This window comes from Benincasa hispida, chromosome 9 (genome assembly GCF_027475165.1).
Source record: "Benincasa hispida cultivar pf3 chromosome 9, pf3_genome.v1.1, whole genome shotgun sequence".
NCBI classification, from domain to species: domain Eukaryota; kingdom Viridiplantae; phylum Streptophyta; class Magnoliopsida; order Cucurbitales; family Cucurbitaceae; genus Benincasa; species Benincasa hispida.
The window spans coordinates 96,972,617-96,990,416 of record NC_143486.1 but is presented as its reverse complement, the minus strand read 5'-3'; the positions used below and the strand labels follow the sequence as shown (position 1 = coordinate 96,990,416).

Here is a 17,800-nt window from a genome sequence, read left to right as displayed (position 1 = left end):
TTTAAGGAATGCTTTTACACACCAGAACTATGGATTCTACAAAATTAAAGCCAATAATAATAGCATGGCCTTTGGAGGATCCCACCTGGTAAACAGGAACCAAGAGTTGCCTTGTTGAGAAACTGTAGCTTGCAGATCTTATAAACATATTCTACTAGAATCAAGTAGAAGAAGATTTAATCTCTCCTATATTTTAAGTGGTATCAATTCTTTGACATCAATTTAGAGTAGAAACTGGACTCTGAAACTGCATTTACAATGTCTTGAATATGGTACATGTATGTCTAAGCTTCCATCGTAATACGTTTAAATATTATTTTGGTCATTTATTCTCTAGTTCTTTTTAGTCTCTATATAATTTCAAAACATCAATTTTGATTCTTATACTTTCAACTTTTGCTTATTTTAGTTATTGTACTTTCAAAACGTTTGTTTCAGTCCTTACACCTTTAGAAAGTGATCATTCTAGTCCATTCAGTCGTGCATAAAAGATGTGTTAAGATTTTGCAACACATGGATAAAAATGGTCAATTTTTTTAAAGTATGGGACCAAGACCGATATTTTGAACATGGATTAAAATGAAAAATAATTGAAAGTACATGAACTAAAATGAACCTTTTGAAAACACAGAGACGAGTTGAGACCGAAAATACTAAGACCAAAATAGTATCAAACCTATAAAGGAGAGAGAAAAAATCAAAGCTTAGATATACCACATACCTTATCCAAAACATTAGAAATGAGTCAAATTTGTGGTCTAAATGGATGTGGAAGAACTGGTACATAGAATGTCCAAAGACGATGCACTCTCTGTTTGGATGTCATTGTCAGTCAATTTCTGGTTCTGGTGCATAATGGTCCACATTGCGTTGATCTCTTCTCTCAAGTCATTTGGATTTGTGGATAATTCCTCGACTGCAGCCTTACCTTCAAGCATGCTCACTACGCAGGTCATAGTGGGTCTAGCAGAAGGAGAGACATTGGTGCATAGAAGAGCAATGTTGATCATTGCCATTGCCTCGCCTTGGTCGAAATTGGAGCCTAACCTTGGATCAACTAGTTCCATTAAATCGCCTTTCTCTTTCACTACAAGTGCCTGCCAAGTGCCATCAAAGCATCGGTTAGCTAATTTACCTTTCCCAATGTTTCCTCAAGTTATATTCGTTGATCTCAGGATCATGTGAAATAAATAGAAACTTAGGGTGTTTGCCCCCAACTTCAAGTGGGTGGAATGGGCTTTTATAACTCTAATTATAATAGTTGGTATTTCTAACTATTATAATCTACCATTAAACTACAATATTATTATTTCAAATCCCTTTTTGTTATCGTATTTACTATTTCCTATTCATCCTTTCTTTTCCTCTTTGTGATAATGTTTACTAGTTCGAACCCAAATTAAAATAAATTGCACCTTAAACATAGATTATTATAACCCGAACTAAAATAATCTGTATAAACTATTATAGCTTACTGACTATAAATAACCAACTCACTGCCCCAAACACCTCCTTAGGTTTTGAAGTGAGCGGAAGAAGTAAATGGAAAAACAAATATAGTTTAAGGGTAAAGATGAATTTTCATTGCAATTGTCAACCAAAAAAATATCAAGATGGACCCGAGTTAAAATTCACATATAAGTCTGAGTTCCTTGTGGTTAACAAGGTTAAACGCCAAAAAAAAGTAAAGCTACACTTGTACAAAAATGAAATCAAGTTACCCAATCAAGAAGATAAAGGCACTTATCCTTTGACCGATACATAGCGTTGCTCCTTCCACTAACTATTTCCAATGTCACAATACCAAAGCTATAAATGTCTGCTTTATCCGTTAAGTAGCCTCGTGTTGCATATTCTGGAGCCATATATCCGCCGCAAAAGTATGATATTAGACATAAATACTAGCTATCTAGCATTTGTAGGATCAATAAACTTAAATGCCAAAACTTCAAACAGCGTTCATGGTGTTAGGAGAAAAATGTCTATTAGTAATTGCAGCAAGCCAAAGAAATTTCAACTCCATTAAACTTCTTGACATCAAATAACTATTATTATATTCTGTTCCAAGGAGCTGCTCATGTTGATTTAAGCTTGGGGTTGGTGGATTCTAATCCACAAAAGCATAAATGACTATTTATTAATTACTATACTTATATTGACAAGACTTTAGACGCTAAATAGGAAAAAAAAAACAGCAAAAAAATTATTTGGATAATGCAGAAAGAACGAATTAATCATAATGACTCACAATGTTCCAGCGATCCGAGTGGTCATGTGGGTATTCTCTTCTTCATCAAGCTTGGCCAAACCAAAGTCAGATATCTTTGGATTGAGATTTTCATCTAACAATACATTACTACCTTTGATGTCTCTGTGAACAATCTTCAATCCTGACTCCTCATGAAGAAAAGCCAAACCTTTGGCTAAACCAATGCAAATTTTTTGTCTCGTTGGCCAATTCAATTCTAATTGACATTCTTGAGGTCCTTCAATTTATTATATTGGGAGAGATGGTCAATACTTTCATTAATCAGCTCGCTGAAATGCATTAAGAATACTAATAAAAATTGGTTATAATAAAGTCCAGAAAACAAAGATTACCAAATAGGGCCCGGGCAAGACTATTATTTTCCATATATTCATAAACTAGCAAAAGTTGATCACCTTCAGTGCAACATCCATACAGCTTTACTAGATATGGATGTTGTAAAGAAGATATCACGCCTATCTCATTCACAAATTCACGTTTTCCTTGCTTTGAGTTTGAGGAAAGTTTCTTCACTGCAATCATGGTGCCATCTAAGAGGATACCCTTCATTTTGAAAGAAAATTTACGTTGCATATGGTCTAAGATATCTGCAAAAGAAACGTTCACGAACAAAACAAAATAGCAAATCAGTGATATCACCTTATAAACAGGTCCAAAACCACCTTCCCCTATCTTATTGGAAGTGTCAAAGTTATTCGTCGCGGTTGTTATTTGCTTTAAAGAAAATGGACCAATATTTAGACCTTCCAAATCTGCACAGGAAGAGTCAAAATGAATGAAGCCTATTGTCATGATAATAAACAAAGTATAGCTGGATAGGGCCTATACCCAAGAGAAACGGAATCAAACATCCGGCTCACTGAACTCGAGACTATATATTGGCTAAATAAGATATTGAACCTTGAATCCTAAAAATCAATCCTAACATACAAGTTCGCCACCAAAAACAATTCATCTAAATTACCTTGTGGATGTCTACTTTTCCTTCCAAGACATCCTCTCGACCATAAAGTTCCAAGAGCCAAAATTATAAATAAGACTATTGCAGCCGAAATTCCAACAATTGCACCGATAGATAAGTTATTTCGAATTTCTACTAGAGGCTCAACTGAAGGATCAGAGTCTGCATCATGAAAAGAGGGACAATAATTATATAAAACTAACACGTGCATTTGTGCGTGATATTTTCAATTATATTATCATATTGATAGAATTCTCACTTTATTTTATCGTGTATTAAGAACAAATTTTTATAAATGAGTTTGTGTATGCATCCCATGCTCGTTCATTATGCTTTGTAAAAATAGTTATTTATATGATTGTAAAAGGTTAGAAATTATTGAAACTCAAAAAATTATCTATATCTATATAATTAAAATAAAGTCATTAAATTTTATAATTCTTTTTTGTGAATAAGATTGACAAAATTTTAAATATTCAAAATCTTCTTTTTGCCTCTTTCTTGTTTCTTACTTTTATGCATGTCATTTAAATTATTAATTTCAACGTACTCTAGACCTTTTTAAAAATTAACTAATAAAATTTAGTTAACTTTTGAAAATTCCATTATTATTAAATATATATTATAGGTCAAGTTACAAAACCTTTGAAATCTCATCATTAAATATACTTAAAGGTAAATTCATAAATTTTAAAAATTAAATTATAGAGATAAAGAGATCATTTTTTTTTTCATATGCTAACATCTTATTAAATATGTATATATTGTGTAGGGATTTGAGAATGTGAAAAGATAATAAATAATTCTATTAATGTAAATTCTAATTTTAATTAATCAATAATAAATATTGAAACAATTCAAAAAAGTAGGTAACACTTTTTTTTAATAATACCGTAACAACACTGTGAGTGTTTTTTTCTTTAATCATCATTTTTTATTATTATTTTCGACCAACTCAATAACATTTTCCCCTTAATCCACTTTTTTAAAAAATAGTAAGATAAGATAATTATTATTAAACTTATTGAGAAATCTGTTTACATCCCAACTCTTTAAATCCTTTAAAAGAACGTGTTTAATTTTTTGTTGATACTTGATTATTAAATTTTTTTTAATTAATTAAAAACTTTATGAGACATTAAGTTATACATGTTTTATGCTTAAAAAAAAAGGTTACACATGTTTTCGTAAATGTTTCAAAATTCTTAGAATGTAAGAGGAAAATTAGAACCTAAAATGGTGTGGCAGTTTTTAAGTCCATCATACACATTTTAGTTCCAAATTTTCATCTAAAGACTTCTAGTTTAAAGATAGTTTTGGAACCTTTATGAAAAAATTAAAAGGTAATATAGCAATTTTTGAAAGAATAAATGTGGTTTGTAGTTTAGCCCTAAGTATTTATAGCAAATAACAGCCTAAAGTGCATCCTATTTCTAGTTCTAACGTGGGAAAGTAGGTATAAATTATAATAGATCCTTGAAACCATTGAAGGTCAGTTATGGTTTTGACTGCATTAGTTCGTTGAATCTAAACTAACACTTGTCATTCTTAATTTGTATTTTTCGTATTAATATTTTTCTTTTTTTTTTTTTCGTTAGTTTCCTTTTAACTACCATATTCTGTAATTTAATGTACTCTATTTATTTAATAATATATATATTTAATATGGTAACAGAAGAAAATTCCCCAGTTAGCCGCCACGTCCCATCTCTGCCTCCGTCAACAGCCGTTGACAGAGGCAGATCCGTCGTCAATTAGGGTTTTCTCTTATCCACCACCGATCTGGTGTACAGCCTCCTCCGTTAACCACAAATCAGCCGTTAAGCATTTTTTTTCAGTTATGGCTCGTCGTCCGGTCGTCTCGCCCTTTCAGCTGTCCGCATCCGACCGTTCTTTGTCAGATTTGCTCATCGCTGCTTAGCTCCTCCCCGTCCGGCATTCCCAATGCGTTCAGATCCCAGTTCTCCCTCAGTCCTTCGTTCATGTCGCGCCGCTCAGATCTACGACTCTCAGTTGCGTCCGTCGCTATCTATCCGCCTCACGCCGTTTCCTCCGCGTCTCGGCCTAGATCTGGCGTCATCCAACCCCGTTCTTCAATCTTCCACCGATTTGTGTCGCCACTACTTCAGTCTTTACTGTCATTGATGCCGTCGACGTCCTTGACTGTTTCTGTTTCATCTCACACCGTTGATCTTGATCTTTCGAGCGTCGGTGTTGATTCAAGTTTTTTTTTCCCTCTCTATTTGTTTATTTTTCTTATCTTCTCGGTTTTTGAAACTCCAATCAGTTCGGTTTGATCGGTCCGATTTAATCGTTCCGATCCGGTTCGGTTAGACGATGGATTCAGTTCGATCCTCTTGGTTTGGTTCAGTTCAGTTACACGTGTTTTGTTTCGGTTAATTAAGCTTGTTTCAATTAGTTTAATTGGTTTGGTTCACTCAATTTGATGTGATTTAAGTTGGTTCAATTTGGTTTATACGATTATGGCACATCTTCTTTTGCACAAAAAGTCTTTGTTCCATTTGCAAATCGATCGTTTGTGGGATTTGTTTTAGATCTCGATCTTTCAGTCCAGAAGTTTTTGTAGGTTTTGTTATAGATCTCGATATGAGAATCTATATTTTCAGCCCAGAAGTTTGTTTCCGTTCTTCGTGGGTTTATATTGCCATCCCAAATCTACTAGCTTACTTTCTATTTTCGATCTTCGTGAGTTTTTGTTTCCATCCCAAATCTATTGATTTGTTTCAGAAGTTATCTTTGCAAAACTCAAGTTGTTCACCAATCTATCACATTGAGTTTGAGAGAGAGTGTTAAAAGGAAATTAGAGTTTATTTCTAATTTGTATTTTCCATATTAATATTTTCTTTTTAGGTTAGTTTCCTTTGTTGGGTCTACTAGAGTCTATATATTTGATAATTTAATGTAATCTAAATAAAGTCGATTATTCAATAATATACAAATTTAACACTTTAGTTTAGAAGGGCTATAAAAAGACTGCGTTGAAACACTTGGTTTCTTTGAGAACTATGGTGTAATATGGGAGGATATGACAAACATATATATAATGTTTAGGCCATTTTAATTCTCTCCAACTAATCTAATCTCACATAACAACTTGATAAGTGGCAATTATGGAATTTGAACTCATTACCTCCAAATTTTCTTTCCCTTCCTTCCTTTGCCTCATACCACTAGACAGACTTATAGTGTTTATATTTTATATAATTATGGCTCATTGAGTATTAGTTAGTACAAACTTTGGAACAAATGTTATGAGTTGCAGTGGTGGGCAAGTTGATAAACTGAAGAGGACCTAAGACTTAAAAGATTATTATTATGATCCAATCTAATGTTTATCTTCCCAAAGATTAGTTCTTCTATCGGAATATACTCAATAATTTATGAAGTTGGACAGAAGAATTAGTTTAGTTCCGCAGATAGAGAATTAATTTCTATTACTATTAGAAACTAATATATGTAACTGTAGAATTTAATAACAGCAATTTCATGAGAGAGAACGGGAATAAACTTTTATTACTGATAGATAATATGTATACTGTGATGAAATCATATAATATATGTGAAAAAAATAAACCAGAAGAGAATTAAATTAACATGTCACTCAACTTACCCGAAACTATTGAAATGGCAGAAATCAAAGGACCATAGACTCCCCCTGAAGGGATTACAGTTGTCCCCTTCCCTGCCCAATAAAATCGTATCTCCAAAGTGCCATTAGTAACAGAGATCGGAATTTTGTGTATGAAAGCTTTACCAACACCACCTGCAGCATCTACAATATTAAAATCCTTCAGCACCCGCCTTCCCTGCAAGTTTGGATTTCAATTTACGGGATTTTGAGCTTGTAATGAGGAAATATTCAAAAAAAAAAAAAAAATCATTGATTACCTGGACATAAACATCAAATACACGTCTTCCGAGGCTCGTAAAACTTTTATCATTAGTAAATGTTATTTCTGCAAAATGGAGGCTTATCGTGTAGTTTGAACTTGCTAGGCAGTACACATAGTATGTCAGAGACAGTGGAGTAAGTCGAGCAGTCTCATACAGTTTAGAATTTTTCATAGACAACGTTGATGAATTGACGGCAATATAGTCATATGTACGGTGATGATTATCCAAAAAAGAGCCAGTATTGCTAAATGCCCAATTTGTTTGGCTTAAACGAAACTGCGATGGTTTGCCTGTATCTTCATCTCCTTCAAACGTAACACCATTGATGATTTCTTCCTTACCACCACAATTTATATAGATATGGTACTTAACTGCAAGAATATCAGCGTGCTTATCGATATTACAAATAGAAAAGAAAAGAAAAAAAAGACATATGCCTCTTGCTGCTTTTCAATGGATAGACCATCTTCCACCATCTTTAGTTGACAAAGCATTTTAGTTTTTCATCATTCTCCTAACCTCTCCCAAGGTTGCTACAATCACGCACATGAAAATGTCATATCCCAACTCACCTTGTCCACATGTGATTTTCCTCAAACAAGATACCAGCTTACTGATAAAACAATACTAGTCAGTATACCAGAATAATATAATTGACATAGCAACAAAATATAGAAATTTTAAAATTTTATATCCAAGAAAACTTAAACTTACGAATCATTGTCAAGAGAAGAGCTTGCAAAGAAATTCCTGAGGAAGGAAAGGAAACTTTGTATCTCCTAAAGGAAATTATTACAGGAAGTAGAAAGAAGAGAGATAAAAACGTTCTTACATATTTCGTGTTTGACAATTTGTATCCGCAGGGAGTGGTGCAAATTTATTATAAGAGAGATCACTGAAAAAGGAAGTATATGATTAAACCTCTTCACAACAGGTATATTTAAAAAACTTATCATTTCAATAAACCTTATTAAAGGGTAAAAAGTCCATGGGAAATTTACATGACCTCTCCATCATGTAGCATCCATCCAGGCACTGATCCATTTAGCAAGTTTCCAGTTAAAAATCTAAACATGTAAATATTGAAAAATGAGTATAATTGATGTGATGACCTTTCTGTATCAGGGAGCTCTAACATGAAGATGCAACCTCACAATGTAAATTCTAATGTCATTGGGAAATACAATCTATAATATTGCTGGTTATGCACACATAACGATGTAGAGTAGAGCCTAGAGGGAGGTCTTATAAATGCACTTTTAATATCTTGTGTGGATTATGATTTCGGTCCCCTCCTGTCTTCAAGATCTCATGGTCCAATGTTCATGTAAGGTTAAAGACTTAAGTGACTCTAGGTTAGCCGACGTAAGTGCAACACTTGTTTTAGAATAAATCAGCTAGTAAAAACTAGGCTTCTTGTGTCTTGTTTAACAAATCCGAAAAATATCCAACAACATGCCTTGATTTTTAGAATTTTAGCTTATATATTTAACCGTTTCAAGGAGTTAAAACGTATGATAATATTATTTGCTCGTTTCCAACTATTAACACATATCAAATTCAACCAGTTCTCTTGAAATATAGCATAGTGAGACAGTCATTTATAAGGTTTTCCCATTTATATAGCAAAGCCATGAGAGAATGACTATATGTAGTTATAATTAGAATTTGTGCGAACAGTTTATTACATTGTTTGCACCCCTGCAAGATCATGAAAATTGGGTGGAATCTCCCCACTTATTTTGTTAAAGCTGAGGTCTCTGCAAGAGATTGCAAGTGAAAAAGTGAGCGCAAATTAAGTTGTCATAAATATAATTAAAAGGAACTTCCGACTTATCAGCCCCATGCATTGCTACTAGGATCAACTAACTATTTTATTTTTTAGTCTTTGATCGAAAGAGAACTATTTTGATTCTTCCTATTCTCTTAACACACCTAATACCAGGCAGCTCACTCAATATTCACTACTAGCAGCCTATGTGATTCATGGTCACCATGCAAAAGAATCTAATAAAAAGAGGGGGAAAAAAAAAGAGATTATATTTTCCCAATTCAAAAAACATAAGCTTCTTATTGCTTCTTTCAGGACTAACTCATCACATGGTGCCGCTCTTTTCCACCTTTCAACATCTAGAGTGAATAACAGATCTTGACATTCGTTCTGATAAATTTTTAGATTTTCATGTGAGACATGAAAGTCTAGATATAATTCCAATTAGAAAAATAGCATAAAGAATAAAAGAATCAACGAAAAAAAAATGAGATACACTCAGCTAAAGCATACTGAGGTTAACAGTGATATAAACAGAACAGTGGCAGTACATGCGGTGCCGTATCACAAGCTGAGAAATAACAGAAACAGTATGCCAAAATACATCTGGACTGATAAAGAAAAGCTACAAATACTAAGCTATACTATGCAGCAAGGGGAATAGTTTAATATTTGTGGCTAAAAGGTAAAATATATGAGCAAGAAACTAAAAAGTGATATAATGAACTTATACTGACAGGATCCTCAAAGTTGTCATCTTCGCCAAATAATCAGGCAGCACTCCAGTAATATTGCAATTCCTCAACACTCTGTTAGAAAATCAAAAACAAAATTAATTAGCTAAGGTGCTTCCAACAAGTTAGAAATGAACAGAGCTGCTCACAGATAATTTATGTTGGTCAAATTATTAAGCGATGGAAAGGGTGATGAAGCTCCATTCAGGTCACTTATTCTCCTGCAAGTTGAAATTTTCACGAGTATGAGTGAGAAAAAAATATATATTTTTCTTTTCTTTTCCTGAGATAATTGAGCCGTGAAATAAAACTGCATACTAACATGTCGATTAATTCATTCAAAAGTCCGATTTCAGAAGGAATAGGCCCACTCAACCCACTTCCTTGAATCACTCTGTCACAATCAAATTAAATTAGAGAGAAAGGATTCATGGTTAAAGAGAAGAGTTAGAATTGAGCGTAGAATACAGAGTTCTCACATTAGACTAATATTTACCCAATTCCGAATGAAACTGGGTATCTGTCCTACAAAGTTATTGTCGCTGATTCGGCTGCATAATTGCAATACTTCAATAAGCTACTTATGTTATAGAAAAACGACTGTATGAATGAATGTAGGAAACATAATCCGAAGACTGAAAAATTTTATAAATCTTACAACTGGGTCAAAGAGGTTAGCATTCCCAAAGACGTCGGCAGCTCCCCAGTGAAGTTATTAGAGCCAAGAAGTCTAAACAATAACTTACAAGTATGAATCAAAATCAAGCTATAACATAACAACAGCAAGGAATTTAGGTCTTACAATCTTTCCAATTTGACCAAATTTCCAAGGGTTGAAGGCAAGGTTCCTGAGAGGTGACTGGATTCTAGGACCCTGTGTAGGTATAATTAATTATAACATCATGTTAAAATGATCTAAGAATAGAAAAGAGAATCAAAGATGTGGTAATTAATTAGAACTCACAATTCTTGAAGAGTAGTGATGTTTCCAATCTCTTCTGGAATGGGACCGGTGAGCCGATTTCCAAGTAGGGAACTGCAAAAGTTTGGATTAACATTGGATGCAAATCCAATGATGATGAGGCATAGAGAAGAAGAAAAAGAGAGAAAATACATTTTGCAAAGCTTGGTGGAACCCCATTGTGGAGGAATTTGGCCACTGATATAAGTTCGAACGAGATCACTGGATTAGAAGAAACATGAAAGTTGGGTAGTGGAAGAAACCAGCAACGTGAAGAGACTCCATTGCAAAGTGAAGAGAGAGGAAGTACTTACAGTACTTTCAGGTAAGGAAGCCTCGAAAGATCAGATGGAAGTGTGCCTCCCAAATTCAGCGATTGCAGAACTCTGCTTTCCCAACAAAAACAATATCTTAGGCTAAAATATTTTCAAAAATAACTTACAAAATCAGTTCAAAAATATCACTTACCGTTAATTTTATACGAAAACCGTTAGTATTTTATATCAAAAATATATTTCAACTTTCGAAATTTTCAAAAATATCCCTCATCTTTAACAAAAATTCGAAAAATATCATTACTATTATATGAACAAAATCTAGCAATTCTCTTCTTCTCTATTTCCCCTCTTTCTTAAAAAATTGTAAGAAATAACACGTTTAAGTTTTTATCTTATAAAATTAACATTTTTTTTAAATCGTAAAAATAGTTTTTCTCGGTTCATTTCGATCAAGATTTACCACGAGATTTTAGTTAAAAATCAATTTTTTCCAACTTATCGATTGTTTGGAGTTTTCTCGATACATCTCGCCAGATTATGTGCATCTTGATAATAATCTCAGGCAAAATAACACCGAGATTCTATATATTTGAGGTTTCTCGGTGAAATCTCAGACATAATTAACATCGAAATTCATATATTTGAGCTTTCTCGTGGAATCTCGAACAGGATTAACATCAAGATTCTATGTATATCTCAAATCTTATCCAATTTTTCGAAATGTTTGATATTCTCCAAAATTTAAAAATGTTGAATCAATTTAAAAAATCTATTTTGGTACTTGAAAAACCCATTTGAAATTCTAGAAATTCATATAATTGTGAAAACATATATTATTCTAAAAATTTGAACAATTATATAATAATTTGATATAATATTTAGTAAACATAACTGATTTTGGAGAAAATTGAAAATAATATAAGATTTGATATAAAATCTGGGAAGATTACATAAAAGAATTAACAAATCTCGATGTGTAATCAGGCGAGATATATCGAGAAGACCCAAAAAAATCGATGAGTTAGAAAAAGTTGATTTTTTTAACTAATTCGGTGGTCGATCTTGTTCGAAATGGACCGAGAAAAACTATTTTTATGAATTTCTAAAAAGCATACTAGTTTTACAATTTTCCATTTTTTTTCTCCTCTTTCGTCTTCAATACTCTCTTACTCTCCTTTTTGTTAAATGTTTGACATTTGTATATCTAAAACAAATAAAATTGTACACTTTAATTTAGGTATATGGATCATAGTAAGAATAAATAGAATAATGGAAGCACCAAAGAATTTTAGAACTTAAATGTTTTATCAAAGTTGTATCCTATATTAGTAGTAGAATGTGTATTAATAGTCAAATACTTTTCTTTTGGACTATTTGTCGTTTTAGTATGTTTTGAGTGTAGATTTTAATTTTAGAATTTTGTGAGATTTTTTGTTTTAACTTATATATACGCATACACATCAATGCTCATTAACATAGTACATCGAGTTCTTTGCATGAGTGTATTTTTTTTCTCTTATATTTATTTATTTTTCCTTCAAATAAATGCAAGATTGAAATCATTTGATACTTTCTAATTATCAAAAGCTTCGTGTGCGTCCATATATGGATAATGGCCACCGACCTTAATAACATTATTTATTATTATAATAAAAAAGTATTTTGTATGCACGGTGAAATTGTGTTATTTGAAACAAAAACACAAATTACCTAATAGTAATTTACATTATAACCAATCTATAAAATGAAAATATTATTAACGTAATAAAACAAAAGGATGTTTTTAAATATAGTAAAATAAAATAAAATATTTATAAATAATAGTAAAATTTTACTGTCTATCTGCGATAGATCGTGATAGATTATTATCTTTGTCTATCTATCATGATAGATATAAATAATAGTCTTATAATTTTTGTTGACAGATAAACTATGATATTTAGTTATTGTTTGTAAATATTTTCAGTAGTTTTATAATTTAAAATAATTTCTCTAAAATTAAAAGGTAAGCGACAGTCAGGTGTAAAAGTGAGTTATATTAAAATAAAAATAATAAATAAATAAATAAGACGTACATATGAGTGACGTGGCAAACGGTATGGTTAAGATATTCACAGTTGCATGTGATATTACTTATTGCCGATAGGTCGTTTTGATGATCCGCAGGCACCCAAGCAAACTCTGGACTGCATGGATTTGCACTTAAATTCCAATCTATTCCTAATATTTTCCCCACATATTTCAACCCTTCAACTGCAAAATTAATTTTCATCCCAAATTCTCATCAGTTTTAGTTTTAATGTCAATATAAAAATATTATAGGAACAAACAAACCTTGAGAAACATCCACCTTCAAATCTTCTTTTATTAATTATTATTATTATTTTTTTTTTTTGGGTTTTCAATTTTCAACATCAATTTTCAATTTACATAAATTGTTTTGATTGATAATAATATTTTCATGTCCAAACATTCAAATGAGTCCTTTTTTTATCATTAAAAAAAGATTTAGGCTACGTGCGGTAACTATTTTGTTTGTTGTTTTTGTTTTTAAAAATTAAGTATACTAACATTATCACCACCTCCAAATTTATTCCTTTGTTATTACTTAGCCAAATTTTGAAAACTAAAAAAAAGTAACTTTCAAAAAGTTGTTTTTATTTTTAGAAATTTGACTAAGAATTCAATCATTGTACTTAAAAAAGATGCAAATAATTATAAAAAAAATGTGGATGAAATATGACTAATTTTCAAAAACAAAAACAAAAAACCAAATAGTTCACAAACAGGACCTTAAATACACTTTGATCCTATTTTTTTTTGTTCATTTCAATCTATGTATTTTCAAATCATTCTTTTTTATCTATCTATACTTTCAAAATATCCATTTTGGTCATGATACTTCTAAAGGCAACTGTTTTAGCTTGTGTATTTTCTTTTTTTATTTCATTTTAAGAGACAAAAATGGTCACTTTTTTAGAATTAAAATGAACCAAGATTGAAAGTACGAGTATTCAAAATAAACAACTTAAAAGCACATAGACCAAATGAATATATTGAAATTAAAATGACTAAAATAAAAAAAAAAAATCAAAAAGTAAAGAGACAAAAGTAATATATAAACCTAAGAAGAATTCGTAACAAATATGATGATAATAGCATACTCAAAACATGTTCTTTTTAGATACTTAAAAAGTTTTAAACTATTATAAAAATATATACATAGATAACGATATAATATTACCTTCATCGGGAGGCAACTGAGGAACTTGAAAAGCAAGAATAGTGAGAAAGAAAAAAACAATGAAGAAAGGAACAACAAGAATAGAAGGTACAATGAAAGACATGATCTCTTGATTACCTTTTGAGTGTAAAAATTGATACAAAATTTTTTGTTTTTATAAGAAAAAAAGTGTTTGCTATCTCCAAACTAATCAATGGTTGTATGAGAGTGAGAAAGAAATGTATTAATTGAATTGATGAGTTAATGTCTCTAAGATAAGGACAAGTCAACTCTTTTGTATCTCAAGTCAAGATATCAATAATATGCATCCAACTTTGACAATATGTCCAACCATATTTTATTTAAAATTGACATAATATTTCAAGTAAAAAAGTGTATATTATAAAGGGTGGGTCCTTTTGTTTTGAATGCAATGGAAAACGCTCATTGACATTTTTTTTATCTACTTAGAATCTTTGAGAGGGCATTTGGGATAAGATCTACGTTATGGGAAATACTATTTTATAATCCTCAATTAGTTACCGTCAACACTATTTCAAAACTCTCATTTACTATAGTATTTACTATTTGCTACAGTTTTTACTATTTAAACTATTTTACATTCATCATTTTTTTTACTACAATGTTTATTATTTTTTCTCAAATTAAAATATTTCAAATACATATTATTATAATTCAAACTAAAATAATCTACACCCCAAACAACATAACTATACTAATCTAGGACTATAATAACTATCTTCTTGTCCATATGTCCTTAAATATTTCTGGACTTTTTTGTTTGATAAATTTTTTTTGTTATTAATTGTTCAAGTTTTTTTCCTTTTTTTTTAAAAAAAACTTTGTTTAATATAGATATAATTTTTCGTTAATTTAACTTAAAAATTATTTCAAAGTCTTAAGTGAAAATTTGAAAACTATTTATTTGACTTATAATATAAAAGTCAACATTTAGAATAAAAGGAGAAAATTTTAGGACTATTTCCAAATATAGTAAAATAAACAAAAATATTTATAAATATAGCAAAATGTCACCGTTGTCTGTGATATATATTGTAGACTACTCTTATTTATCATTAATAGATTATAATATTTTGTTATGTTTAAAAATATTTTCAACAGTTTTTCATTTAAAATAATTTTTCAATTTTATTTTTTGAATATAAATATTACTGGACTTTTCTTATTGAAACTGGACTATTTTCTTTCTCACCCACCGACAGCAAAGGACATTAACTTAAATGACTAAACTAATAAATTTTCAAGCTATGACAACAAGTTTTCTAACTAATTTCCATACTGCAAATGTGCAATTAAAAGATAAAATTTCTACCGACATTACTATTTAGAATTCATTTTATAAAAAAAATCATTCAGAACAAAAACGACATCTTTAATATACCATCTAAATCGACAGTATATAAAGAAAGCACCCACCATGCTTATGATTTAGTTTCCATAGTTATACTCAGGGACGGTTTTGATATGGCCTGGAGGCTTGAGACAACTTTATGCTCTTTATATATATATATATATAAATTGGCATAATAACAAAACTGTTTACTAGCTTACAGGTAAATTTATTTTCTTATCCTCTCTAGATCTAGGATCAAGCCTCACTCATTACATTTATTTTTACTAAATGATCTGTCACTATTTATACTTCGTAGGTATTGTTTTTTTTTTATTTTTTACAATTTAGCTTGAAGATCACTCACTGCCAGAAAGGAGGGTTTTTTCCCCTTCCTTTTTCCTTGATTCTCATGTTCTTACCGCTGTATGTTTCAAGCACAATGTGAATATCAATAATTACAATAAGAATAAAAGTTAATTTAGAATTTAAAATATTTATTGGTTGAATTAAATAAAATTGGATAAATTGCATAAAAAACTAATTCTAATTCTAATTAGACCCTTAAATTTTGAATGACAAAAATTGAACACTCAAATTTATATAACTTTAAAATTGAACTCTCAAACTTAATAGTTGTAGCAATTGGATCCCAAATGATAAAAATTGAATCCTCAAACTTACACAATTATTATAATTATGCAAGTTTGAAAGTTCAATTTTAACTCTTGTATAAATTTGATGAGTATAAATTTTACAATCAAAAGTTTGAAGATATAATTACAATTATATTTTTGCAAATTATTCAATGAATTCCAGAACATTTTCTCAACACATCTGAATAAAATTAAGACAGTATTTTATTAATAACTGCAACGATATGGTTATAGTTTTAGAAATATGAGCAGTTGTTTGCTTCACTAATATTTGTGGTAATAGAAATCGAATTTTACTCTAATAACATAATAAAATAATCGTGACTTTCTTCTTACTCCATGAATTGTCACATTATAAAAACTCAATTAAGATTGATCTAACAAATATGTCACATCAATATTCCACAAATGACATCAACATTGATATCAAATGAATCCTCTCAGCCTAACTTTACATTTCATAAAAAAAAGGAAGATAAATTCAAAAGGATCCAATTTCCTACTGTTAGAAATGTAAATAGACAAACCGTTCAAACTTCAAGACTAAATTTGCACAGAAATGTTAGATATACCAATTATTATCAAAGAATGAAAACGAGACATAATTTTAGGGAAAGTTTTCACAAACCAAAACCATGAGTTCCTCATTGTTTATGTAACTTACAAATTGGTCTTCTTGCTATATCTTGATCTTTGTGGTTGATATAGTTATCACAGGTAGACATTAATTTAAGAGTAGTGATGTTCCCAATCTCGTCTGGAATTGAACCCGTTAGTCGATTTCCGAGCAGAGAACTGCAACATTTTGGATTAATAATGTGAATGAAAAAGATGGCAATCGCACACAGAGGGAAAGAAAGGGAGCGTAAATACAGGTTGACAAGGTTGGAAGAGCCCCATTCGCGAGGAATTTCGCCGCTAGATAGTTTCGAGAGAGATCGCTGGGTTAAAAGAAAAATGAAACGAGTAATTGAATGATGATTAAACAAACCCTAATCTCCATTACCCAAAGAAGAGACATTACAAGTGCGTACAGTTCCTTCAGGTAAGGTAACAAGAAGAATTGAGATGGAAGTGTGCCGGCCAAACTTTGGGACTTGAGATATCTGTCCCAAAAAAAAATAATAATAAAATAAAATAAATGTTTTAGGAATTAACATAAAATTATAATTAGAAAAAAAAAGGACATTTTATTTTTTTAAAAAATATAAATAGATAATTCACAAAAAAAATTTACACTTCATAAAAAAAAAAAGAAATTTAAATTTAAAAGTACAAGTACAAGTACTTTTAGGTCTTAAAAAAATCAAAATTAAAAAAAAAATAGAATTTTTTTCTATAAAGTTTAAATATTTTTAAATATTTTTTTTAAGTTTAAAAAGACTCCTAAAAAAATCAAAATTTTCTAAAAATTTTTCAGGAAAATTAGGTCCGATTTTAATGTTTTCTATTTTCGATTCTTATTTCTCAAATTTTGAGTTTTTTGTTTCTAAAAAAATGAAAAATTTGAAAAATTACAAAGGCATTTTTATTTCAGTTTTTTCATATCTCTTTTATTTTGTTCCACCTTTTATATTTTATTTATTTATTTTTTATTAATTTGGCTATTTTTAAAAACATAAATGTTACTATATTTCTACTTTATTTTTATTTTGAATTT

General features: G+C 30.4%; 1 protein-coding gene across 8 annotated transcripts; it reads right to left on the bottom strand.

The window, feature by feature from the left end:
- Positions 1–557: 557 nt before the first annotated feature.
- LOC150034232 (putative leucine-rich repeat receptor-like serine/threonine-protein kinase At3g14840) lies at positions 558–14,255 on the bottom strand. 8 transcript variants are annotated; one of them, XR_016532490.1, is made up of 24 exons: positions 14,134–14,255; positions 12,965–13,142; positions 10,926–10,997; positions 10,765–10,833; positions 10,615–10,686; positions 10,453–10,524; positions 10,309–10,380; positions 10,130–10,201; positions 9,973–10,044; positions 9,800–9,871; positions 9,654–9,725; positions 8,834–8,905; positions 8,147–8,212; positions 7,978–8,040; positions 7,860–7,895; positions 7,718–7,758; positions 7,140–7,516; positions 6,862–7,057; positions 3,234–3,392; positions 2,909–3,021; positions 2,602–2,812; positions 2,249–2,486; positions 1,722–1,855; positions 958–1,097 (listed from the first exon to the last, which is right to left on the bottom strand). XR_016532490.1 is itself a non-coding variant. In XM_090318329.1 (23 exons), exons 1-23 carry the CDS (start codon positions 14,234–14,236, stop codon positions 759–761), a joined length of 3,084 nt encoding a protein of 1,027 aa, XP_090174455.1. In that variant the 5' UTR covers positions 14,237–14,255; the 3' UTR covers positions 558–758. The 8 variants fall into 8 exon arrangements, 4 of the variants coding, with proteins under 4 accessions (XP_090174455.1, XP_090174451.1, XP_090174452.1 ...); XM_090318329.1 differs by having other exon boundaries at positions 558–1,097; positions 1,722–1,871; positions 2,248–2,486; positions 2,602–3,021; XR_016532488.1 differs by having other exon boundaries at positions 2,602–3,021.
- Positions 14,256–17,800: the final 3,545 nt, after the last annotated feature.

What these genes read in the sequence shown, in the direction of transcription:
- LOC150034232 (XM_090318329.1), bottom strand. Translation starts at nt 14,236, where the DNA reads ATGTCTTTCATTGTACCTTCTATTCTTGTTGTTCCTTTCTTCATTGTT. An exon ending in TCAGTTGCCTCCCGATGAAG is followed by an intron (nt 13,143 to 14,133) that starts GTAATATTATAT and finishes TTAATTTTGCAG; the next exon opens with TTGAAGGGTTGAAATATGTG. An exon ending in TTGAATGAATTAATCGACAT is followed by an intron (nt 9,872 to 9,972) that starts GTTAGTATGCAG and finishes TTCAACTTGCAG; the next exon opens with GAGAATAAGTGACCTGAATG.